This window comes from Ascidia mentula, chromosome 5, assembly GCF_947561715.1.
Source record: "Ascidia mentula chromosome 5, kaAscMent1.1, whole genome shotgun sequence".
NCBI lineage: Eukaryota > Metazoa > Chordata > Ascidiacea > Phlebobranchia > Ascidiidae > Ascidia > Ascidia mentula.
Window position 1 is genome coordinate 12906891 of NC_138570.1, and position 20807 is coordinate 12927697.

Sequence of the window (20807 nt, forward strand, 5' to 3'; positions counted from 1 at the left end):
TACTGCAGTTTAAATTGGTAATAAATATTTTTCAAAGACATCTAGCACAATCAAAAAAGTTTTTTAATTGAGCTGGAACATGGGATGCATGCAGTAAACTGTGTTTCAAGCAAGAACAATTGACATCCTGTTGCTAGAGGCATAAGGTAAGGCGCCATCAATAGCCGATTCATCATTTCTTAACGACGGAACTCTATTTGAAATATGCGTAATATGAGAAGGAATACAAACACTAACGCCAAACAGCCATGCCTTTACTGTTATTTCCTTTTGCACGTTTGCAAAATACAGAGCGACTCGTGTTAATAGGCAGTTGATTTATGGCACCAACTTTTGGTTCGTTGATTGCAATTTGCACTTTTACACCAGCTGTTGAGTAAAACACACAATCGTATTTTTACTACACCTTGAGCCAGTTTGTATATGTTCCCGGAGATTTTTTCTTTCTTTCTATGGCACACAAATTTTCCTCAGATTCCTCTGAGGAGTAAGTTGAATGAGTTTGGTGTGCCTTTGTTTTATTCGGACCAGCAGTTTTCTGAAACTCGTTGTTATTACTCCAACGCATGTTGTCGGTGCAAATGGTAACTTTCATTGCGCCTTTGTGTCCTACTTTCGTGCATAGTGCCTCATTGTTGTAAGGATATACATAATCGTTCGTCATCTCTGTCCGGTTAATGTCTTCCAACGACGTTAATATTTTTGTTGGAGAAGCTTTTTCTGATGACACTTTCGGCCTGTGATGAGAAAAATGTCCTTTGGTCTGAACTTGTGATAATCCAGTAGAAAAATCTGTTGTGTTTGAATCGTGTGATTTCATACTTCCAGAAGCAACAAATTTGCTTGGGTAATTGGACGGTTCAGAATATTTAATATTTTCGCACATCGTTGCATATTGCCCAGCACATTGATCTGCCCAATTTTGCGGTGTTGTCAATTCGTAAGGTTGAGCTGGTTGATTATTTCTATAACACCAGTAATCGCGTGCGACATTGAATTTGTCGCTTGAAGTGCTTGCTTCCGCCATTCCAGACATAGACGAGTTTTCCAAAAGGTTTTTAAACGGAAAAACAAATCTACGAATAGGCGGTGGCGATGAAAAGAACGTTGTTGATGTGCTCATTTGTCTCACTTCTGCTGTGTCGCTGCAATAAACATCGCCAGAGCTGCCATAAGATGCGTTTTGATGCAAAACGCCCTTTAAAGATTGGTTTGGGTCTGACTTTGCTGATATTTCGTGAGAAAATTGACAAGGTGTGTTTGCATTAAAAGAACGCTGTCCATATGACGTCGCAGGCTTTGGCGCGTTTGATTTGTTGTAACATTGGAAAAAGGACAATTCGCTCGTTGAAGAAATTACTGGAAATCTGGAAGGAAAATTTTGGCAGCGGATTTGACTGTGCATCGCTGGGTTGTAACTCTCTTTTTCATTGTAGCACGAGGTTTGATTCCCATTACCGTAATAAAAATCTGTGGGATTGGACAGTATCTGCTGGTTTGGATTGAAAACGGATGCAGAAATAATTGGTTGCTGGGTGCTGGCAAGTCCATTAACCACAGGACGTATAGTCAGCCCCGAAAGCGATAATGATGATTGTGCACCCAAATCTGAAGATTGTGTTGTGATTCCACCTTTCGACCATTTCGTTTGTGCTTCTGGGACAGTGGTGTTGACCGGCAAAGCTAGGAACTTGTCAACAAACGAATGCACTTTTGAGTTAGATCCATTGTGCTTTGAGGTAACGTTGTTGTTGTTGGAGTTTTGCTCTGTTTGGACCGAGGTTACCGGTGCTGATCGAACTCGCCATGCATTAGTGCCAGTTCTTTGCTTTTTTGCTCGTGCTCTTCTGTTTTGAAACCAAATCTAATAAAACAGGGCAAGCGTAATATGACATAAATACATTAGTTTTCAACTTATACATTTACTTATAAGAAAAGTTTTAATGTCACAAACTCTTACTGTGACATTTGTATGTTCCTGTAAAAATGAATTTTCTGTAGTTCGCACTTAAACTTTGCTGTTATAATTTTATGCCACCATCTCATCTTTTAAAAGCAACATCGTTCACCACAAATGTCGTTGCATGTTAGTTACCTTAATTTTGCTTTCAGGAACTTTAATGTCACGTGAAAGCTGTTGCCGGGCCTGTGGAGTTGGATAGGGGTTATGAGCAAATATATCTTCAAGCTCCGCCACCTGTATTAACAAATTAAAACGATTGTTCACTATGAAGTACTATATAATCGCTTATATCAATTACCTGTTCATCAGAGTAAGTTGTTCTTCCTCGATTTCCAGTTCGCGGGTGTTGAATCACTTCGCTTCTGTCCGGGGGCACGACTTGATCTGGCCACATACCTGTGCAAAAACATTTATTGCCAGACATACACAGGGGAAATTGATTGCACCCCTTAATGTTAATGAACCCTCCACACTATTATCGTTTGTGTAAAATATGTCAAAACTACCGCTTCACCTTTTGAGAGAAATTTTTGTGGTGAGCGTCTGTCAAAACGTCAACTTAAAATCTGCACTTACGGCATAATGGAAATAATATAAATGGAAATTATAAAAGGTTTAAAGACTAATCTATTGTTTCTGGTTACTATTTTACATAATGATAATGCAAACCTATTTGTGAGTAGTTGGAGGTTCCTACTTGTTCAGAAAACTGACGAAGTGATTGCTGGGTGGTGTGGTCACTTGGTTGCAAAGGAATCCTACGTTATCGCAGTCTTTATTATATTGAGATAAATCAATAAAACTCCTTTAATTCTGTTATCATTAACACAACACATTAAAAACGTCATAGTGTCCAAAAGTAAAAAAAGGTTAAATTTCTGTTTCAAACAAAATAATAATGCAACTTACCGATGATTATGCAAAGATATTGTTGGAATTGATTGAAAACCGTTATCCCTGTCTTTACCAGTGTCAGTTGTTTTTGGACAAAAACCGTTTAACAAACCTAAAAAAAACAAATAGCGGATGTTTACACCATTTCGACGAACACGTATGCCTATCGAAACGACATTGCACATACCTGTAGATGCGGGATACGGATTAAAATATCTTGAATGAATGTTTGAAAGTTGTGGACTAAACTCTGACTGAATTGCGCCAAAAGGTAATAAAGGTTCCGCACCGAGTTTTCGAGCCTTGTGCGGAATGTATTCTGAGTCTACAACTTGGTTATTTTGCTGAGCCATTGTTTTTTTTATTGTACTCTTTAACCACGCATAGTTCTATTCCTTAAAACTGTAATGAACAAATGAACGCCATAAAAGATCACGCAGCGCCAAACAACCCTTAAGCTGCAACTGCTGCTCTCCCACTGATTTTTGACGCAATAGTCCGAGATAACTCTTGGTTTGCTCCTTTAACGGCACTGAAGTGCTCGCATGCACGCCTTCAAACGAACACGCGCCCGCCGGATTTTTTCACGCTGGAACGTTTTGCGTGAACTGTGCTGTAGAGAGCCTGTCGAAGTGTGAATAAAAATTGCATTGATAACCACTAACAGTACGAAATAAATTCGGTGAAACCAGAAAACTTATTGCAATTCAGAGTTTCAGCAATCAAAAAACTGATGAATGTGCTGTTAGTTTAAAAATGATTCAAGTCAGCTATGTCATAGCCGACTAGGCCATACAAAAGTTATAAATTCCACATTTGCTTGTAATACACAATGGCAAAAGATAAAGTACAATACAACTCAAGCATTTTCGTGTTTAACCAAACAAGAAGGACATTGTTGCCATATGCAATATTTTTATGATAACGAAGGCATTTTTTGCATGAAAGGTCCTGTTTGATGAAATGAAATGCCGCCGCTGGACCCTTCCAACCCACATAAGGAACTACAAAGCGACTGTAACTAATGAGTCTTGAATTATTTGTATCACGCGCACTGTTTCATTTTTTTCAAGATATTTGTTTTCTAGTTTCTCCGGGCTTTCCTCTCCTCTACATACTATATAGCAGCTCGGACATTTTACTTTTACGTTTAAGTCAAGGCTTATCAAACTTGCTTGCTTGTGACATCTATCAAAAATTTTCCGCGAGTCTTTATTAGATGTGCAACAGTCATCTAATTTTTTGTATGAAGGTGTGGTTTGTTATTCCGTTTAGTTATAGCCTATTTGTGAGATCGGTGAACCCTTTGCGGCCCGTAAAATTCGTCGTGCAACCCTCCACAGGAACCCCTAAGTAATGTGACATTTAGGTAAAACCACTGTAAACTCACATTATGTACTATGATAAAGCAATTTTGATACCTTGGGTGATGGTGATTGGATGTAGGCTACACGGCTGAATTATCTTAACAACTGCACTGTTTCCAAAATATATTCCAGAATATTTGGCAAGTTTAACTTTTTGTGTTCAAACAAAAATGGTGTTATAATAAAATTAAAAAATAACGGAAGGAATGACGTCAGTTCTGAGCAGCCACCGGTCATTCACATTTTTTTCCAAAATTGCCACAGCGCTAAGGATTTATTGTGACGTTCCCGTAAATACGATTTATGTTGTAGAATTCTAGATGTGTAGATTATTGGCGATCGAGTGTTACCTCAATTCCAGCTTGTTGACAATTGGTCAGGGCGAATGTTTGGATTGTAACTCTCAATTTCTGTTTGACAAAACCGCGTGTGTTGCAAAATATGAAGTACAATCAAGAAGCACACAAATTTTGCTTCGACAAACTTTATGTTGTACTTCAGATGAAAAGTTGTGAAAAGTTTTTGAGCATTAGTTTGCCCTTTCTCAAAACATACCATTTAAATCTTAGTAACTATGGCTGTTAGTGTTCAAGTACCATTGTGTTTAAATTCATCAAACCCACTGCAAATAGTCCACAAGAATATTGTGCACAGAAGATTTCTGCACTGAATCAACGAACTAAAATGTTACATACATGCAAAATTGGCTGGTCTGTGTTGGCTGCACAATTAACAAGCGACGAAAATATCTTCTGCATGGATATTACAAATTTCAAATTAGGAATGGACTTTATAAATTCATTAACATAGTAGGATCTATTGGGAAAATATGATGACATCCTGACTATAACTAGCTGACAGCTTGGCTGCAATGCCTTGGTTGCGAAGCCTGTGAACCTTAGCTGACAAGACCATCTAACATACATGACTGAAAAGATTGTAACTTGTGTGAAGGATGATTGACGGCAATTTGTGGATGGTATGCACCCAATGTTTTGTATAAGTCAATTTATTTGTAGATTAGTAAAATTTTGGGGAAACATGCTAGGACTGAAGTTTTGGGTTGATAATTATGATTTGATTGTCTTACCACAAAACTTTTTGTCTGTAGGTTGTGGTTTTATTAGAGTTGCTTTACATTATTTTTTAGTTATGTGATTTTTGTGTAATGTCTAACAAGAAATTCTCTGCAAAAGTCCCCATTTAAAGTTACCAAACTATGTGATGTCTTATGCTGCCTGAATGTGTTGAAGGTAAGAAAGTTCATTTATTGAACTTTACTTATGCTGTGATTTTTACATTCAGTTCAAACATTTTGCACTGTCTTCAATATTTTGTGCCTGTATTTACAGACACACAATCAACTTTAGTAAAAAATGTACAGTAGAACTTGGTTTAGCCAAATGCGGGTATTCATGCAATGTGGATGAATTTTCTTGTTTAAATGATCTGTAAACTTTTTCTTGGTAAACATCTTCACATATTTCCAATTACATTTAAGATGATTTTTGCCAATACTGTACCAACATGGATAACATTAGGCTTAAAACAAACGTCTTTTGATAATACAGAACATCACCTAATCAGATTTCTCGAACATATTGAATCCGGGTTAACCAAGTTCTGCATTAACTGTTTAAAATGCATATTAATATTTCTGCACCTTTGATTTGAAATATTGTGTTTCTTACTTTCATTGGATTTTTTTCATTATTTGGTATATAACTCTTTGCTTATAAATTAAATATTTGCTTGTAGCTTTCATTGAAGATGTGTCACGATGACGTTGAAAATTCCACTAATCCTCACATACCAGCTTTAGTGGAAGTAGATGAAACCACAACGTCTAACATTGCCAATGAAACAGATTCTGTCAAGGTTTTGGAAAACTTGAGAATTAAAATTGGTAAATTGCTTATGGTTTTGTATTGTAATGAGTAGTATGTAACAAATTAAACAGGTTCCTCTGATTTCTTCAGATGCAAAACTAGGTTTTATCTTTTCACTTGGATACTCTTTGTAGGTGAAGCAAAGCATTTGATTCCTGGAAATCGCGAAACAAGAAACTCTTATTGCTCTGTTTGTTTGGACCAAGAAGAAATATTCAAAACTCGAATAATTGAGAAATCTCTGAGGTAAATGCAGACTGGTTTTGAATAAATTAATTTAAATAAGAAAAAGAAGAATTAATTAAATGGCTTCTGTAGTCCTTTCTTTCAGGAAGATGTGGATTTTGATATTCCGCATAAATTTCGACTTCTTTGTTTTAACTTACATGATGTACAGGAAGATGTTTTGGTAAAACGTGATCATATTTATGCCAAGGTAAATCTCAGAAGTTTCCAACTGGAATATCAACTTATATCTGAAAAAAAAATTTTTTCTTGAAGGTTGTGATTAAGAAAACTGATATCATGAAGTATAATGCTCATGAACACTGGTTTCCATTAATGCCTGTTGAGTCCTACAGCAAAGTGCAGGTATGTTTTTTGTAAAGTGAATAAAAATCTAGGAAAAACATGTTCTGTGAAAACAAATGACATATTTACACAAAAAAAAGTTGTTATAGCAGTACCTCATTGTAAAAAGTGTAAATAAATTTCATAAAAGAAAAAAAAAAATTGTAAATCACAGTATTGCACTTTCTTTTTATTATTTAATTGTTTTTAAGGGTCAAGTGTTTGTTGACCTCAAGTTTAGTCATTATCAATCTCTAGGATTAAATGTGGAAGATGGGCACAAACTTTCAATCAAGTAAGAACCATATGTTGGTCGTGTGTCTTCCTTTCTATTTTCTCACCTTATTTGAATAAATTTTCTGTAGAATTCCTGAATGTTCTGGTTTATTGATAAGTGGTGGAAATTGTGATCCTTATGTTACTGTGTCATTGCAAGGAACGCACAGAAATGAAACAAAAAAAACACGAGTTCGAAAGACTACAACTAATCCACATTTCGATGAGGAGTTTGTTTTTGAGGTGATTTTTACAAACGTATTGTTTGTGTTTTTTAAGTAACATTCTCTATGTTAGGGCTTCCAAATTTTTTATTTGCGACCCTTTTTAACCGGTTCAAATTTTTTCAAAGCCCATTACATTGGACAGTAATATTCATATGTTGTTAAAAGAGTAAATTGTAATGAAACTGCCAAAAAATCTTTATATCTCAGGAATATAATAGAAACATGCCTTGAGTGAGTTGAGCTTTTTGCTGCAGAGCATGTCTGTAGGAAACTGAGACTGGGTTGTTACTTACATATCAAAGTGGATAATAAAATCTTTTGTAAACATAAAAGAACAAAATTTACCATTTTCCCAGAGAAAAACAAGAAAATATATACCTTTTTTGCAAGTAGCTTTGCATCAAAATCATTTTTGCTGCCAAGTCATGACATAATGTAAAAATCACTCTCCCAGTGAGTTAATGTGGCCAGTTGTAGGCCCAGTTTGGAACTTGTGCTCATTCTAAATGTCAAATTTACACGAAACTTACACAGTTCAATCTATAGTGCATTTAAATAACAAGAGTCTAATTCTATCTTACTGGGTGTGCATTTTTCCAGTTTGGAGGTGGGATGTGTAGTCCATGATTGTATGTAGTGACTAATATCATTGAGTAAATACTTTACAGTGGGGAGATCCTGTCTTGGCATATAAAAGTTTATAAAATATTGCAATTAAATGTTGCACTTTGATTAACATAGTTCATTAAATTTGGCATGCAACCGCTAGTTTGGGAAGCCATCCTCTATGTCAATGACATGAGGAGGAATAGGTTGCACTTTGAAGCCATCTTTTGGTTTCTAAAGAGTGTAATTTAATGTATATACAATATCAATTAAAGACCAAGTTTAAGTCATGGAAAGGGGTGTAAATTTTTCTCTTTGGAGTTGACTGTAAAATATACCCAGAAAACAATTGCATATATTTGCTTACAGTTAAACAAAAACAACAATCTACGAAGATCATGGTTTGATTTAACTTTGGGTGGAAATGAAATGAAGGTTGCTGACCAAGAACATTGGACTGCATTAAGTTTAAAGTAATTGTTTGTATCTTCAAAACGACAGATAGATTTACTGTCGTAAACTTGTTTATATAAGTTCATTAAAATGTAGCTACATATATTATATGCAAAATCATTCAACCATTTGAATGCAGATAAGTTGTTATATACATGGCACTTTAAGCTGGGTATTAAATTTGAGAATAACTGGCTTAGTTGTCTTTGATTTCCCTAAAATTACGTAATACAAACAAAGTAATGTTTCATAAAGTTGAAGCATTTTGGCAAAAAAACTAATGCCATCATCAGTTTAAATCAGTTCAAACAAAGTTAATTGTTAATGTGTCTATAACATTTTTCTCTAAATCTAGTTATCCACAAAATTTTTCCTGTCATGTGATTTGAGTGTTAGGTAAAATACATTTTAATGAAAATACATTTGTTTGTTTTCACACCCAAAATTTTTTATCAATAATCTACTTGATAAAAAGTGTTTAGTTATAATTATGAAATACTGGATAGAATAATCATTCTCTAGTTTCTTGACTGCTATAGTTAACTTATAATTTGTCAAACTAACAGTAGTTTAAAGGGCATTTGCAATTTTCTTGTTTTTTTATTTATGTTTGAATTATATGGAATATCTTCTTATGTTACCGTGCAATAGCAGTGTTCGATTAATATAATCCTAGTTAAGCTTCTTTATAAATAATTGTGTTATAGAGTTGCTGTATACAGCTCAGGCACATTGGGAGATGAATTTCTTGGTGAGGTTAAAATCCCTTTGTCATCCTTTATTGACATGAAATGCCATGCAGGGTGGTATGTTTTTGCACCATCATACAAAAAAGAAGCTACTTTGCTATGATATTTTTTGTAGGTACTTGTTAAATGCCAGGTCTGGAAAAACAACAGGGAACGGTGTGAAGGAAGACTTTGGTTCAATTAGATTAAAAATAGCCTATATTAAGGATCATGTTTTTCCTTCCCGTGTTTACAACGAGCTTCTTCAACTTCTTGTGTCTTCAGTTAATGTTGAGGTAACTATAAAAAATGCTGAACTCCTAATTGGTTTAAGTTTGAAGATTTATTTGATAAAAGTCTTAAGTGGGATCTTTTTAAACATATAATAAAACAAATGACATGCAGCGGCATACATTGCACATATTGCATTTCATTGTTTTTGGTTAATATGCCGTATCAATTAAAGAACCAATTTTAATGATGGAAAGTGAGTGCTAAATAAAATAAATTTTAATGGACATTAAATTTTTGTTGTCGTGCAATAAAAATAATGTATTTGGCCGTAAAATATTAAACTAAATAAGCGATGTTAAAGTTGCCTTGATTTTTTTTTTAAATCATCAACAAATTTCCCTTAAGTTTTAGAAGTCTGTACTTAAACTTGTATCATATGTGCAGCCAATTTCAGCATCATGGCCGAGCTTGATGTCTACAGTGTGTGGTGTACGAAACCGCTCACAAGTTGTTCGGTCACTTGTGAGGATTTTTCTTCAACAGGGAATGTTAAGTCAGTTAATTGAGCCTCTTGCAGACGAGGAGGTTGCACGATGCCAGTAAGTATTTTATTTAAAAATCTGAGTGGATGCAAAATAGGCTCTTGGTGGTTGTTTTTAAGTAAACTGAACATTTTGCAGGTCTCCGAGTACATTATTTCGAAATACAAGTTTGGTTTCTGGAGTTATTGAGGAAACTATGAGACTTGTGGGCCTCAACTACCTCTTCAATGTTCTTGCCCCTTCCATCGAAAAAATCCGGACTGAAAAAAAATCTTGTGAAATTGACTCTTCCCGGTTGGCTAATCCAAGCATCACTATGGCATCAAGTACTTCATCAATTGACATGAACTCCCAGGCCACAGACCAATCCCAAATAAATATGGTAGTTTAGATAATATATCAATGGTTGGCAAACTGCTACTCACGAGCCGCATGCGGTTCTTAAAAATGATTTTATGGGTCTTTAGCTTAGCTTCCCACAACTGTTTTCAGTCTTGCTATTAATATAGCTCACCCACTGTGATGTAACATTGCAGTGTGACCACTACAACACAATCAAACCAGAGTGATCTTCTGGCACTATCAGTAGCCTTGAAGAGTGCAATATGTTTAAACTTAAATGTATAGATGCCTAAATGCACTTTAAACCATGTTATTGTGAACTGTGAATTCACTATATTTGTACAACACTAACTCTACTACAAACTGATTTAAGGCTTGTTGGTGTTTGTGGTTTACCACAAGTGACTTTTCACTAATCATGTTTGCCTACCCCTGTAATATAAGTATAAACAGTGCTGTATGATCATGAACATGACTAATAAAGTGACATTAAATCATACCTTGACAGATAAATATACCAGCTATGGCAAACATTATGTGCATCCATGTCTGTTTTTCATATATATACCAACATGTTTTCAAGTAACAACCAACAACTATCTTTACAGAACAATCTATGGGAATATGTATATGAGGTGGTTACTTCTATCTTGAAATCCTCATCTCAATGCCCATCATTATTTTGTGAAATATTTAATGGTTTAAGAAACTCTGCCACAAAACATTTACCAGGTTCCTTAATAAAATTAGCAGTGTGCTATTTTTTTATTTTATTCAAAATCATACTAAGTGTCACTAATACATAGACTCTGTGTATATAATTATCAAAACTCTTGTGAAAGTTTTAAAACAATAGTTTTTGGTTTTTGATGTGCAATATAATCCCTTCACCTGGTACAACTTTGATGTGGTCCCACACACTTTTTTTTATATTGAATTTGACCCCTGACCCCACTGCAATAAAGTTGGGAGCCAATTGTGTAATTTTTTTCCTTTCTGAAAAGTTTTTTTTTTGTTGCAGATGATGCCAACACAAGGTATAGTGTTGTTGCAAGCTTTATTTTTTTAAGATTTTTCGCTGCTGCTTTGCTATCTCCCAAAAAGTACAAACTTATAAATGAAGACCTGGTAAGAATGATCTTGTTTAGACATAGCTTTGCACAACCAGTTTTATCTGCAAATAACATTTCATCCTAGGATGTCATTTCAACTCGTACATGTACACTTGTTGCAAAGATTGTCCAGCATCTGTGCAATAAGTCGATGCCAAAACCATGTAGCACACAAACAACAGCATCCTATGTTAATATATTTTGTAAGCGCTTTGTTAAGCAAGAGCACCTGGACAGCATTCAAAATGTATGAGTTACATGTATTAACACTTTTTACTATTTCTGATGGTTGTCTTACTTTCAGTTTATTGACATTATTTCTTCAACCATGAAATGCTTGGATAGCAAAGGTCGTACAAGCTCAATATTAGAAAAAGTTATGTTAAAAGAAGGGTAAAAACGTTTATGAACATACTGTGTGACTGTTGTAGTGTATGAATTTGTTATTTTGTTGCAGTGAAATGGTAAAGAGAGCTCAAGGACGAACGTTTTTGTTGTCAAGAAAAAACTTTAAAAGAAGATACTTTGCTTTGACCAATTATGAGTTGTCATATCGCAAAAACAAGTCTAGCAAACCACTGTGTATTATTCCTGTGCAAGAGATACGGGGTGTTGAGAAACTACAGGAGGAGTCATTTCGAATGGCATATGTAAATATGACCCTAAAGGCTTTATTTGGCCAGTTCCTTAGTATTTTCATGTTTATTTTAGTGAAATAACCGGAGAGTCGTAAAAATTTTGTTGTAATATCTGTCCAATTTTTTTATTGCATCATATTTTGTTTTCTCTTGTTCTTTTGCTCAGTCCAAAAATGATACACCCACAAATTTTGAATATTACTGTCAAAATAATTGAATTAAATTGTCGGCCTGTCTTTTTACATATAAAATGTGAATTAGGTGAGCTGCAGACAGATACCACAATGTTCAAGTATTCGCCTGGACATGTGTGGGCAAGATTGTCTACAATAGCCATACCAAGCTGCGCTGATGAGACCTAATATGTCAAACAGTGGCCATTTGTCTGCAGCTCACATAATACATAATATAGACCCCCATATTGCTAATATTAAAAAATATCTTCCTTTTTAAGGTGTTAGGCTATTTTGGTAGAAATTGAACTGCTTGTTTTAAACTTAGATGTTTCAAGTTATTCAGCCAAGTCGTGTGTTGTATTGCAAAGCAAACAACTCAGTTGAACAAAAAGAGTGGATGGATGTGCTATCTAAAATTTGCACCTGCAATAGAAACAGAGCCCAGCATTACCATCCAGGTGCTTTCTTGCAAGGAAAATACTGCTGGTATGTGGTGTAGTCCACTCATTTCTAAGAAGTTCATTTTTAATATTTCCATGGTTTGTTTGTCAAAAGGTATTGTAAGAAAGTTGCTAACTAAATTTGCAATTAACATGATATAAATTTCTGTCCAAAATAATAGAAATATAAAGAGGTCGACTGTTCACACACAAAAGTTTTGTGAAAGTGTGAATTAAATTGTTAAAGACTTTTTATCAAGCACATTTTGTCTACAGTTGCAATGCAACTACTCAAAAAGCTCCTGGTTGTACTCGTGTTACTGGGTAAGTGTTCATATTTCAATGTTGTTTTGCTGTGAGGTTCTGGTGTATAACCTTACATTGAAAATGGTAGAAAAAGAAAAAAATTAATCTGACCGCAGTCATGTGGCCTTTGTTCATGTTAATGTAGTCTGTTTTAAAGATTTTTTTTGAAAACTGCATTTGTGTTTCATGTGAAGACTTCCTGCTTCAATAAGACTGAACACTGATCTTGATCGGGAGTTGGAAAGAGTTTACAGCCTTTTGTGTAATTCTGTTGATCGAATTTATCAACTTCAAGGTGATTTGTTTGTGTGTCAAGATACAAATCATGTAAAACACTATCAGTATGTACACTTGAAGTTGACAACCTTTGCATGTCAATAAACAAGACTAAAAACAGGCAATATACATCAGTTTGATATTATTATTAAAGAGCAGAAATGGTAATTTAGCCATATTATCACATCACCAGTTTTTTGCTTGTAAGAAAAAAAAACATCAACAAAACAAGATCTTTTTTTTACAGAGGAATGTGGAGCTCGAGCAGTTTATGTTGGGCCTCAACTGCCCTCTTCAAGCCAATTTGACTCAGAGGAAAGTGTTTCTGTTGAAGATACCGACAACGAACATCTTCCTTCTCAAGTTCCCAACAATTTCGATGTGGAGGATCCTCAACATACATTTCGAACTCTTTGTTCCATGTTGGAATGTGTAAACAAGTTAAAAAAACTTCATGAAAAATATTTTGCAGAAAGTGGTATCAATGATGCTGAGCTTGGAACACAGTATGTGGCTTTATACTGATTTTTAACAATTTAATTACATTGGCCGAATTTTGAATAAAAAACAGAAAAAGGTTTTAAATTTCATATTCCCCAAGCATATTCATACTTTATTAAAAATTCATGCTTTAAATGTTTGTGCTGGTAATGTATTAAGCAACGACAAGTACAGGTCCACAATTCAAAAGGCAGGGGATGCTACATATCTGGTAGAATATGGTATCATAGGGAAATATAGGATGCTGATTTATAATAAGTTATTTTTAATAATTGTCAGTGAAAGAATAATTTCATGAGAAACCTATTGTCACTTTGTTTTATACCAAATTTTATTTGCTTTTCAGTGAAAGGCCATATGGAGACACCTGACACATCTAGTGATATTTTTGGTGGGATAAAGGTGTAAAAAGTATAGCGGAATAGTTGCTTAACTTTCAATGGAATTATTGCGAAGATTTGTGGAATTGTCTTGTGTTGTTAACACTATGACAATAATAACTGCCCATACTGCTATAAGTCCTGAACTTCTTTTGTCCAAGCACACAGCATACATTTTCTCTAGTGCCAAGTAATGACCACTTTTTTAAAGTTACGTTTGAGTATCATGCCTATTTGTTTTTGACATGTGAGATCATGTTTACATATTAGTGACTTATATATATTACCTGTTTTTGTCCTAAAGTGATGTACCATTTTCAACCCAGTTTAGTACTAAATACTAAGGGTTGATTTGGGATTGCTCATATTAAAATACATTGCAACATTTTTTACTGCATTTTTAAATATGTTCTATTGTATTGCCTGGTGCAGTGATTAGAAACCCACTTAATTTTCAGTGTAACTACTTCCACACTTCCTGCCACTGACATTTAATTTTATCATAAGTACATCAAACCTAACCATGTTTTATTTGAAACATTTGCACTTTTTATCTTTTTTTAACCATCTTATCAAAAGTTAATATTAAGTGACCCAAATTTTCTTTATGCCTTTGTGCCTGGATGTGAAAGCAAGCATTACACCTTTTGAAAGTTGTTTACAGTAAATATGTTCTTAAATGTTGGATTTGTGTATTTTGTTATAGTGGCATGTATTATTTTAGGAAGACATCGAACTTTACAACAAACATTGAAAATTAGATCAAGGTGCAAAAAAGTGATAAATCCTTGCAAGTTGTTCCTGCAAGAGAAACACTGCTTAATTAAATGTATATTTTGGGTCAGTAGATTTGCACAGTTCGGCCTTGCAGATCATGTAATAACATTTGTCTTTGGCACGCTGTTCTATGGCGTGCGTTTAAGTTTTTTATTTTCTGACTCCAGATATTAGTGAAAGCAGAAGCGTTTTGAGTGGCGAAAACAAGTACTTAACGTTCAAACTCACTATATTTAAGGTACACTTTTTTATACGCCGAGATGCATTTTGTGGATGTCCCAGCCATAGGCGCCGACTTTGCTTAAAATTACGAGGGGGGAAATCGTTGTGATGACATATCATGTGGTTTGCGAAATATGAAGGATTTCCCAAAGCGTTGTGCATGCAGCAAGGACTTATGCCACGCCATCACGAAGCAAAAATATTCGGATCGAATCCGAATATTAATTTGTTTCAAATTTCAAAATATCTTATAAAACTTTTTGAACAGAGTAAATAATGGCTCTTACAAGGATTGCAAACTGTTCTCAGCGCCCAAGGCCATCCAGGCAAATCAGCCAACGGACCTTTAGTCTCCCAGAGACTCTCATTGCGTCTGTGTCATTAGGGTCATGGCAGCATTGGGTAAACCATCCCAATCGCTGCAAATTAGTGCCGTATTTGAAAGAAATCACGGGAAGCAACTTGGAAGAAAAACAGACAATTTGACCAAGTCTGTTTTGAGGAATCAACTTTGCAAGTCAAGTTGTTTAACGATAAACTTCTTCATCAATTTCAACAACTTATTTTATCCGGTAATGTGTATGCTTTTATTCGAATCATACGGTTATATCTATGACTGTAAACAATCGAAACTTGTCGTTTTCGACTTCTCACCTAACCTGCAGTGGTTTCGTTACGCGAAAAAAATTCTTTCACTTCCTTTACGTTAAAGGCATCTTTAAGTCTTATAGTAAGTCTTGCCATCGAAACGTTTGCATTTTTTTCTTGCTTGATTCATGTTTTTTAGCGACCAAGTGTGGATTTAAGCTTTAAGGCACTGTCAAGCGACAATTATAGCCTTCCACGGAGGCACACAGATAAGGGACCTGTGTCACTTGCTGCCTCCACGGTCAGCCTCAACTCTACCACGAAGCGCATCTACTTCATACACTCTTAACTGCCCCACTATCTGTCCCTTTACAAAAAACTTCCTGCACTGGAGTTCAGTGTTGTTTCGGCTTGATGAGGCATGTAACTTCTATCTGGCCAATTTCTTGTATGTTTACACCATTTGACACATTTTTTGTGACATGAGCTTCACTTAAACTAGATTACAACTTTTCACACGTATATTCTGTATATGTGTGCGTTTTCATTATTGTTCGATAGGCCCAATAATACAAATAGGCCTAGCTTATTTTCCAAAATTCGAAATAGTTCCGTGGCGCACCTGGAAATCTTTTGCGGCCGCGGCACACAGTTTGAGAAATACTGCGTCAGACGTTTTTGGAAATGTACTTTAGCGGTGGGAAGTTATAGGGTCGTAGGTAATTACAATAGGTCATGTCATGCGGTCGAGAAAGTTTACAAAGTAGGCTATAAAAAAAAAGTGTACAGATATAGCGATAATGCAATATTTAAATCCATAGTTAAAAAAATTAAATACTAGTGGGAAATAAGGATTACGTTTGAACTAAAAGTGGGAAATGAGACAAAAAAGGTTATTAACCACTGTTGTAAAGTGTAGGACAGAGGTCCGCAAATGGTGGGTCGCCAGACCTTCCACGTTGGGTTGCGAAAAATTCAAATACGGAGCTAAAAGTGGGTGGTACTAAAATGTGCTTGTGCAACTATGTGCCGCTATGTGGAGCTATGTGCAACTATGTAGAACTATGTGTCGCTATGTGCAACTATGTGTAGCTATGTGCAAGTGGAGCTATGTGCAACTATGTGAAGCTATGTGGAGCTATGTGCAACTATGTGTCGCTATGTGCAACTATGTGAAGCTATGTGGAGCTATGTGCAACTATGTGTCGCTATGTGCAACTATGTGGAGCTATGTGCAACTATGTGTCGCTATGTGGAGCTACGTGGAGCTATGTGCAATTATGTGAAGCTATGTGTAGCTATGTGTAGCTATGTGCAACTATGTGGAGCTATGTGCAACTATGTGAAGCTATGTGGAGCTATGTGCAACTATGTGTCGCTATGTGCAACTATGTGGAGCTATGTGCAACTATGTGAAGCTATGTGGAGCTATGTGCAACTATGTGTCGCTATGTGGAGCTATGTGCAACTATGTGTCGCTATGTGCAACTATGTGGAGCTATGTGCAACTATGTGAAGCTATGTGGAGCTATGTGCAACTATGTGGAGCTATGTGCAACTATGTGAAGCTATGTGGAGCTATGTACAACTATGTGCAACTATGTGTCGCTATGAGATCGACCCAAACCACCTGCAACTTATTATCCAAAACAACCATGAGGCAAAAAGTATTAAAAATATGTCAAAGTAACGTTATATACGCCTTGGTTATGGTATGTCTTCCAATGCGTTTATAAACCGCCTTTTACCAAGGTTACTCAATTGCCAATTAGCCCCATATAGACCTTTCCATGCAAAATAGCTTGCAAACACTAGTATTGAAACAAATTTTTGTTCGTGATGTAACCAAAGAATACACGCTGTTGCAGCGATGACACAACAACAATACTAAGGAGAACAATACAAGACAATGCCAAAATAAAGACTACTGCTCATTAACAAAACTAGGCAAATATACGTTGAAGTAACAACATATACACCTGGTCTATATTGCATAAAACAGGGGTCGCCAAACACTTTTTACCAAGCGCCGCACACATGCGAGTATAAGGACGTTCGGAGGGCGGACAAGTGTTTAAAACTGTTTTCTTGTATACAGGGAATTCAAAAGCAATAATTCCAATTTCATACAGTGTCAGAAAATCAGTCTATGAACAAGATATCCAAAATGTAAAATGTAGTGACGTATAGAGTAAAACCAAGATTTAACGTGCAGTATTCAATTTTATTTCTTGCTTTGGGCGTCTAAGCTTTGCGGGCCTTGATGGCCTATGGCACATAGCTCCACATAATGGCACATAGCTTCACAAAGTTGCACATAGCTCCACGTAGCGACACATAGCTTCACATAGCTCCACATAGATGCACATAGCGACACATAGCTTCACATAGTTGCACATAGCTCCACATAGCTTCACATAGTTGCACATAGCGACACATTGTTACACATAGCTCCACATAGTTGCACATAGCGACACATAGTTGCACATAGCGACACATAGCTCCACATAGTTGCACATAGCGACACATAGTTGCACATAGCGACACATAGCTCCACATAGTTGCACGAGCACATTTTAGAAGGACCGGCTAAAAGTTATTCTGTGGTAGAACGTCACATTTTGGAAACCTTGTGGGGAATTCCCCGCGTAACCCTGTAGTATAGCGTGATATTTGCAGTTCCTTGATCTTGTTAAAGAAGGTTTGCGATTGCTTATCACTTTTGTGTAACCAAATTATTGTAATATGTTGTTAAATTAAACAAGCGGAGGATGAAGATATCGTCAATCCATACAATATATTAACTTATACGCTATCTTAGAAATCATGCAATCGCATGACAAAGCAGGTTCGCCCTTACTTCCCGATCACTGAATTCCGTATCGAGACCATTGTGTTTACAGGCTTCACAACCAAAGTCAGAATCCACAAATAAGCGGACACTTGAAAAGGTGTTTTTTTTGAAAATATGGATTGAAATTTGTGTTGCCTTTTTACAATTACAATTATTTGAAATAACAGATATAGAAACAGAAATCCTGCATACAACATAGGGTAGTGTAGAATATAGCAGGTAACCAAAATGTTTGGTTTGGTAAAGATGTGTGACACTGTAAAAATCCAACCATGGCTCTTTGGTGTGGATTTGCATGATGCAATCAAAACTGAACTCAACCGAAGATTTGCAAACAAAGTTGTTTGCAATGTGGGGTTGTGTATTTGTCTTTTTGATATTCTAAAGTTCGAAGATTCATACGTATTTCCAGGCGATGGCGCCTCACATACAAAGATCCACTTCCGTTGCGTTGTGTTTCGTCCTTTTATTGATGAAGTTTTAGTTGGCAAGATCAAGGGATGCTCGCATGAAGGCGTTACTGTTACCCTTGGTTTTTTTGATGATATATTGATAACCCCAGAAGCACTCCAGCAACCATCAAAGTTTGATGAAGTTGAACAAGTTTGGGTGTGGGAGTATGAAACAGATGATGGAACACATGATTTGTTTATGGATATTAGTGAGCCACTGCGTTTTCGCGTCGTAGATGAAACATTCACTGACACAACACCTTCAACTATTGGTAGCAGTACTGAAGGTAAACAACAAACTCCATATATGATTAAGGCTGTTATATCTGAACCAGGTCTGGGCTTGCTTTCATGGTGGTCAAACGGATAGTTGAGTTAAATATCTAAGAGTTAGGGTTAAGTGATTTTTGGTGACATATTTTGTGATGGTTTGTTGGTGTCCATGCTACATATACTTTTGGATACATTCTACTGTTTTTTTATGATATAACAAAATCAACTATTAAAAGTGAAAATGCTATATAAATCTTTTTGAACAGTTGCCAAGATGCAATCCTAGAACTGTGCTATAATATCTCAAGCATGTGTGCAACATGGTTAAGCCACGCAAACCGATATTATTTAACCCACTGTTTTCAAATTAGCTGATTGTTTAAGTGAGTGAATATGTTCATGTTTTTTTTTTGTGAAGAAAATTACAGTAAAATTGAAGGATTATGAGCCTTTTGTTATTGGCAGACAAAAAGGAAGTGGCAAAATAATTGTCACACAGTCACATGCTAAAACACCAACATACTTTTGGTAGATGTGCATCTATTAAATAAGCCAGGTGGATATGCTAGGATACTGAATTAATTGCTTTAATAATATGTGAAATATCAGTATTTGCAATTTCATCTATTGGATTATTTGTACTGTTGTTGATGACTATGTCCCATTCTACTCCATTGTCTAAGCCACATTCAGATTCAGCATCATCAACACCAGTCACAAACTTCCATCCTCTTGATATCCGCTCGACATCGCTTGCAATCACTCTTATCAAAAGAACTTTTACATTGGCATATTTGTTTTGAAAATAGTTTATGTCTGAAATGCGACGCGCATCAGTCACTATCCATATGTCTTTGTTCAAAAATGCTGATGTTGCCAAATTACAAAAATAGTCAGGGTCAATTTTTCTTTTGCTTTCACCCCAAGCAATCATTTCTTTTCTATAAATTTCCTTGTAAGCACTGCTGTTAAGTAATTCTTTATAATCTAGTCCATTCTGTACAGCATACTCATGTTTTAAAGGACCAGAAAGTCTGATAATTCCACAACGTGCCTCTCCAACTATTTCAATTAATTTTGATGCCATAAAGTCCTTTCCACTTTTGCGTTTTCCACTAACAACAAGGATAATTTTCGGCATGGCAATTTAATTTTGCATTACCAAACAACTATTGCAGTCTCTAACCGAAAAACCATTGTTAGGAAATTTTTGGTAAACATGACCAAAGATTTTAAAAGACGCATATTGTTTGCCACAGTTTTTAGTTTTTTTTTATACTGACACATTTAAAAATATAAGTTGGGTAGCACAAATAGATACCCTCGCTGTAGTTTTTGTAACAATTTTAACCTGCGACCTGGTTAATATGCCGAAGCAAAACCAGCAGAATGCAAATCACCGTTGTCATCATTTCGCCAAAATAAAAAAAAATCTGAAATTTGGTCATGCATCACTGCACATAAATGCATATTGCAAAATACATCAGTCCAATGTAGCCCTGTACATGTGGAACAGCAAACCAACAACTGTTTTGAAAACCTATCAGTGCATTGGACAATCGGTTCTTTCCATTGATGTAACAATACACTTGCGCTGAACTACGTACTTTACAGTTTCACGTCCATGATGAGTTTGCAGTGACATGTTTAACAAAAATTTTAGACGTGTTGCGAACCGACGAATTTTTTTAAAATCGCCATAAATGTAGCCCAGGGCAAGT

At 35.7% G+C, this 20807-nt stretch overlaps 4 protein-coding genes across 4 annotated transcripts; 2 read left to right on the forward strand and 2 right to left on the reverse strand.

Moving 5' to 3' along the window:
- Window positions 1-400: 400 nt before the first annotated feature.
- On the reverse strand, window positions 401-3210 carry LOC145902933 (uncharacterized). Its single transcript, XM_082991022.1, has 6 exons — window positions 3045-3210; window positions 2873-2969; window positions 2633-2721; window positions 2262-2359; window positions 2096-2197; window positions 401-1864 (listed from the first exon to the last, which is right to left on the reverse strand). Exons 1-6 carry the CDS (start codon window positions 3208-3210, stop codon window positions 401-403), a joined length of 2016 nt encoding a protein of 671 aa, XP_082847148.1.
- A 2129-nt stretch (window positions 3211-5339) lies between these two features.
- Window positions 5340-14605, forward strand: LOC145901627 (ras GTPase-activating protein 3-like). Its single transcript, XM_082989374.1, has 22 exons — window positions 5340-5477; window positions 5983-6130; window positions 6248-6359; window positions 6432-6549; window positions 6615-6704; window positions 6896-6978; window positions 7049-7202; window positions 8162-8265; window positions 8953-9051; window positions 9110-9269; window positions 9652-9806; window positions 9888-10131; window positions 10700-10823; window positions 11113-11219; window positions 11289-11450; window positions 11508-11596; window positions 11661-11853; window positions 12343-12503; window positions 12734-12781; window positions 12958-13058; window positions 13287-13545; window positions 13887-14605. Exons 2-22 carry the CDS (start codon window positions 5995-5997, stop codon window positions 13909-13911), a joined length of 2724 nt encoding a protein of 907 aa, XP_082845500.1. The 5' UTR covers window positions 5340-5477; window positions 5983-5994; the 3' UTR covers window positions 13912-14605.
- Window positions 14606-18147: 3542 nt separating this feature from the next.
- LOC145902034 (DNA-directed RNA polymerase III subunit RPC8-like) lies at window positions 18148-19197 on the forward strand. Its single transcript, XM_082989871.1, has one exon. It carries the CDS (start codon window positions 18590-18592, stop codon window positions 19181-19183), a length of 594 nt encoding a protein of 197 aa, XP_082845997.1. The 5' UTR covers window positions 18148-18589; the 3' UTR covers window positions 19184-19197.
- Window positions 19198-19648: 451 nt separating this feature from the next.
- On the reverse strand, window positions 19649-20404 carry LOC145902035 (phosphomevalonate kinase-like). The gene has a single exon (XM_082989872.1). The coding sequence runs from the start codon at window positions 20225-20227 to the stop codon at window positions 19652-19654; it is 576 nt and encodes a 191-aa protein (XP_082845998.1). The 5' UTR covers window positions 20228-20404; the 3' UTR covers window positions 19649-19651.
- Window positions 20405-20807: the final 403 nt, after the last annotated feature.

What these genes read in the sequence shown, in the direction of transcription:
- LOC145902933 (XM_082991022.1), bottom strand. Translation starts at nt 3,210, where the DNA reads ATGGCTCAGCAAAATAACCAAGTTGTAGACTCAGAATACATTCCGCAC. An exon ending in TCCGTATCCCGCATCTACAG is followed by an intron (nt 2,970 to 3,044) that starts GTATGTGCAATG and finishes TGTTTTTTTTAG; the next exon opens with GTTTGTTAAACGGTTTTTGT. An exon ending in CTCCAACTACTCACAAATAG is followed by an intron (nt 2,360 to 2,632) that starts GTTTGCATTATC and finishes GTTTTTGCACAG; the next exon opens with GTATGTGGCCAGATCAAGTC.
- LOC145901627 (XM_082989374.1), top strand. Translation starts at nt 5,995, where the DNA reads ATGTGTCACGATGACGTTGAAAATTCCACTAATCCTCACATACCAGCT. An exon ending in ACCAATCCCAAATAAATATG is followed by an intron (nt 10,132 to 10,699) that starts GTAGTTTAGATA and finishes CTATCTTTACAG; the next exon opens with AACAATCTATGGGAATATGT. An exon ending in AGTCATTTCGAATGGCATAT is followed by an intron (nt 11,854 to 12,342) that starts GTAAATATGACC and finishes TTTTAAACTTAG; the next exon opens with ATGTTTCAAGTTATTCAGCC.
- LOC145902034 (XM_082989871.1), top strand. Translation starts at nt 18,590, where the DNA reads ATGTTTGGTTTGGTAAAGATGTGTGACACTGTAAAAATCCAACCATGG.
- LOC145902035 (XM_082989872.1), bottom strand. Translation starts at nt 20,227, where the DNA reads ATGCCGAAAATTATCCTTGTTGTTAGTGGAAAACGCAAAAGTGGAAAG.